This window comes from Dunckerocampus dactyliophorus, chromosome 15, assembly GCF_027744805.1.
Source record: "Dunckerocampus dactyliophorus isolate RoL2022-P2 chromosome 15, RoL_Ddac_1.1, whole genome shotgun sequence".
Lineage (NCBI taxonomy): Eukaryota > Metazoa > Chordata > Actinopteri > Syngnathiformes > Syngnathidae > Dunckerocampus > Dunckerocampus dactyliophorus.
This window is the reverse complement of record NC_072833.1, coordinates 11,317,939-11,321,722: the sequence shown is the minus strand read 5'-3', so window position 1 is coordinate 11,321,722 and position 3,784 is coordinate 11,317,939. Positions and strand designations below refer to the sequence as shown.

At 38.9% G+C, this 3,784-nt stretch overlaps 1 protein-coding gene across 1 annotated transcript; it reads left to right on the top strand.

The window, feature by feature from the left end:
- The first annotated feature begins 908 nt into the window (after positions 1–908).
- ufsp1 (UFM1-specific peptidase 1 (non-functional)) lies at positions 909–3,604 on the top strand. The gene has a single exon (XM_054752809.1). The coding sequence runs from the start codon at positions 980–982 to the stop codon at positions 1,703–1,705; it is 726 nt and encodes a 241-aa protein (XP_054608784.1). The 5' UTR covers positions 909–979; the 3' UTR covers positions 1,706–3,604.
- The last annotated feature ends 180 nt before the right edge of the window (positions 3,605–3,784 follow it).

Sequence of the window (3,784 nt, the reverse complement as noted above, 5' to 3'; positions counted from 1 at the left end):
GTGTTGTCCCATGAAAAGATGTAATTGTGAGGGGTGTACTCACTTTTGTGACATACTGTACTGAAGTCGCCATATTTCAATGAAAAGCAATCTGATGAGTCTGGGGTCACACACAACTAGTAGCTAGTATGTGTACAGTATTTAAAATGACAAAAATATACAGGTACATCTCAATTAATGAGAAGAGTTTATTTCACGTGTAACACTTATATGCTATAGATTCATTACACACAGAGTGAAATATTGCAAGGAGTTATTTCAAAGATTGTCAATTTTGAGAGCTTACAGCTAAAAAAACAACAATCCAGTATCTCGAAAAACTGGTTAAAAAGTTAAATAACTTTTATACTTTTTAAAGTTTTATAATTACTGCTTTATGCTCTAATCAGCAAATGAACTGCAACTTCCTGTGCCTTTATCTGCACTGACTGAACTCCTGAAATCAAATAGATTTTCCAGAATATTCCAATTTATTGAGAACGACCTGTATGGATCCATATTTAAATGATGGCAGGACATTAACTACAACTACTTTTTGGGTTAACTGATGTATGGGAACAAGGTATACCAAAAACAAGAGATGATATACAAAACAATAATATGAATACAATTTTTTTTTTTTTAGCATACTATAATACCTCACCAATTGTAGCACAGAGAGAAAAGAAAAATGCTAATAAAACGATAGACAAAAAAAGACAATTAAAAAGAGTAAAATCAGTTTAAAGTTGTGTTCACACAACAGCACGTTACAAAAAAACCCGAAAATTTTATTCATCTCCACTATTTATTTTTAGAATTTTCCATATTACTTGTGAAAGACGAAGTCCATTGGAAAGAATGTAATGGAAGAACGAATGTGTCGGATTCAAGTAAAAACACGGAAGAATTACGTAGTTGCACCAAAACAGGAAGTGTTGCGCGACACTGAGTTAGGTACGCGACGTTATCTCGTTAGAGTCGACTTTTTAAATGGACTATGGCGGAACCTGAGATTGTGATTGATTGGGGAGGAAGTGCCGCCCGAGAAGTGGATGTTTTGGTGAAGATGAGACCTCTTTTGACGAACGTCCACGTTGGTCTTCCCCCCCCTCTGGTGGACCCTGTGAGGATGTCTCTCAGTGATGGAGACTACCAGTACTACCATTACGGCTGTGATGGGCAAGATGACAGAGGATGGGGGTGTGGATACCGCACCGTCCAGACGATGTCATCCTGGTTGGGCCACAACTTGAAGGTCCAAAAAAGACCTCCCCCGAGCATCCAGGAGATCCAGCAAGGCTTGGTCTCCATGATGGACAAGCCAGGCTCCTTTCTCGGCTCCAAGGAGTGGATTGGGACATTTGAAGCATCTCTGGTCCTGGATTATTTTTACAATGTCTCCTGTAAATTGGTGCATGTCAGAGGCGGCGGGTTGGAGTTGGAGGATGTCGCCGTGGAAGAGCTCCATCAGCACTTGGACAAGCACAGATGTCCTGTCATGATGGGAGGGGACAGGGACAACTCGTCTAAAGGCATCTTGGGTGTGTGCACTGGGAACAGTGGAAGTTACCTGCTGGTTGTTGACCCTCACTACTATGGAGGTTCACTGGAGAGGGCAGAGGCACAACGGCAAGGCTGGGTGGCGTGGAAAAGCGTGTCGTCTTTGGATCAGTCTTCTTTTTATAATCTCTGTTTGCCTCAGACTGGCACAAAAGTCACTTAACTATATTCTGTACTGACAAAATAAACTTTGTCTGTCAGTTGGGGGGTCGTAACACCAGTGTTTGTGCCTAATCTGAAGTAGAGCTGCACGATTCTGCACACAAATCACAATTTTCTGATGGTTTTATCCACGCACACACCATGTTCATGGCCACGTGCTTTTGTTTCAAAGAAATCACTTTGCTTTTTATTATCATCCATTTTATGGGACTTCGGATTGTTTGAAACTTCCAATGGTCTTTCTGACGTTCTGATTGATGCAGGTGGACTTTTAAAATAGAAATGAACAAAATAATCCATCACATCAAAGACATGGTACGCCCGCTTACCCCACAGTACGTTCATGTACAAAAGAAAAGAAAAGTCAATTCATTCATGTCATTAATTCTCCTGTGAGCTGATGACAAAGGCTTTTTGTCTTTGGCAGGAGTGTTGAATGGCACAAGCGAGGCCTCTTGCAGCAATTTTTATTTTCATTAAAAAATTTAAAAAAAAAAAGACACTGAGGGTTATGGGGCAAAAATGTCAAGGGGTAGACTCAAAAAGCTAAGCCAGAGGGTTTGACAGACGTTTGTCTGGTGCTTTTTTACATTTTGATGCTCTACTTACAATTTGGTTACAGGTTACAATCCAGTCGTGTTAAAGGAAAACTGCACTTTTTTTGGAATTTTGCCCATCATCCATAATCCGTATATGAGACATGAACACATATGTCTTTCTCTTTTCTGTGCGTTCTAAAAATATAAAAAGAGACAGCTCAGTTCTGCAGATAATGGCCAATGCCGCCTATTAAAACACCTACAAAAACCAACAGCTTTTTGTGGTTTTATATACATGCTGCGATTATATAGTAACGGGTACATACATGTAATACTTACAGTATTTTGGCCATTCTAAGCATTACCGGAACTTCAGCGTACCTCAATGTATGCATTGATTTCACGTAGCAATATAGAAACAAACTTTTCCAAACTCAGAAATAAAAACACAGCAGTCAGTGGCGACAGCTCAAATATGTCGCCTTATCTTTTTATGGTCTGCGGCGTTGTGAGAGCGAAGCTGATGCGCGGTGGCCCCGAGTCTGTGGTGAAGCTAGTCGCTAGCCGGCGAGTAGCTATCGGTGTGTTATGGCTATGTGTCAATACACCAGTAATGTTCGATCGGCGTATCAATGTTAATAGTAATGTGGCTGTAGCTTTGTTATATGCACGTCACATTATATGTAAATGGGGCATTGTTGGCGCTTTTTTGAGTATTTTTCTGAAGGCTTAATTGGCGGAATAAGTGGGTCACATACGTGCAGTACTGAGCTTTCTGTTTTTATTTGTTTTTATATCTTTGGAACACACAGAAAAGAGAAAGTCGTGTTCATGTCTCACATAAGGATTGTGGATGATGGGCAAAATTCCAAACAAAGTGCAGTTTTCCTTTAAATGCAAATACTTACGTTCGACATTAACATTTTGTTCAGGAGTACATTAACGCTGGTAACTATTGTGTGTTTGTGTTAGGGTGGGCGTGTCGATAAAAATATCAACACTGTCGATACCAACGGTAATTCGGCTAGTGTAATGATGAAATTATATTTTTCAATTGTCTTCTGTTTAGTTTCACAAATATCTGTCTTTTGTGTTGGTACATTGTTGACATTGTTATATATTGTTCTCAAATTCATTATTGGACACAGGAGGGCTGGGGGGGACAAAGGGTTCGAATGAGAGCCAATAGTAGTTTTTGATTTTGTTTACTTATTTTGCAGTATTGACTTAATTTTGTCAAACAATTGTAAAATAAAATAATTGTATTTGTTTGTTAATATTGTTACCGAGTCTTATATTGGATTTATATACTATATTATTCAATTGTTGATAAAAGTTTGCTGGTAAAAATATATCTTTTGCTTGCCTAAAATGTTTGTTTTGTGTTTTATTGTAATTATAATCAGGATCAAGAAATTAAATGCAAAATTACAAAATCATTCGATGGCAAATTTCAAGTAGACTGCTGTCCCTGTAATTGCTCGGTATTGGGTCGATACCAACATGTACAGTATCGCCCAGCCCAAGTGTGTGTGTGTCCC

Excerpts from the sequence above, each read along its gene's own strand:
- ufsp1 (XM_054752809.1), top strand. The coding sequence starts at position 980 with ATGGCGGAACCTGAGATTGTGATTGATTGGGGAGGAAGTGCCGCCCGA.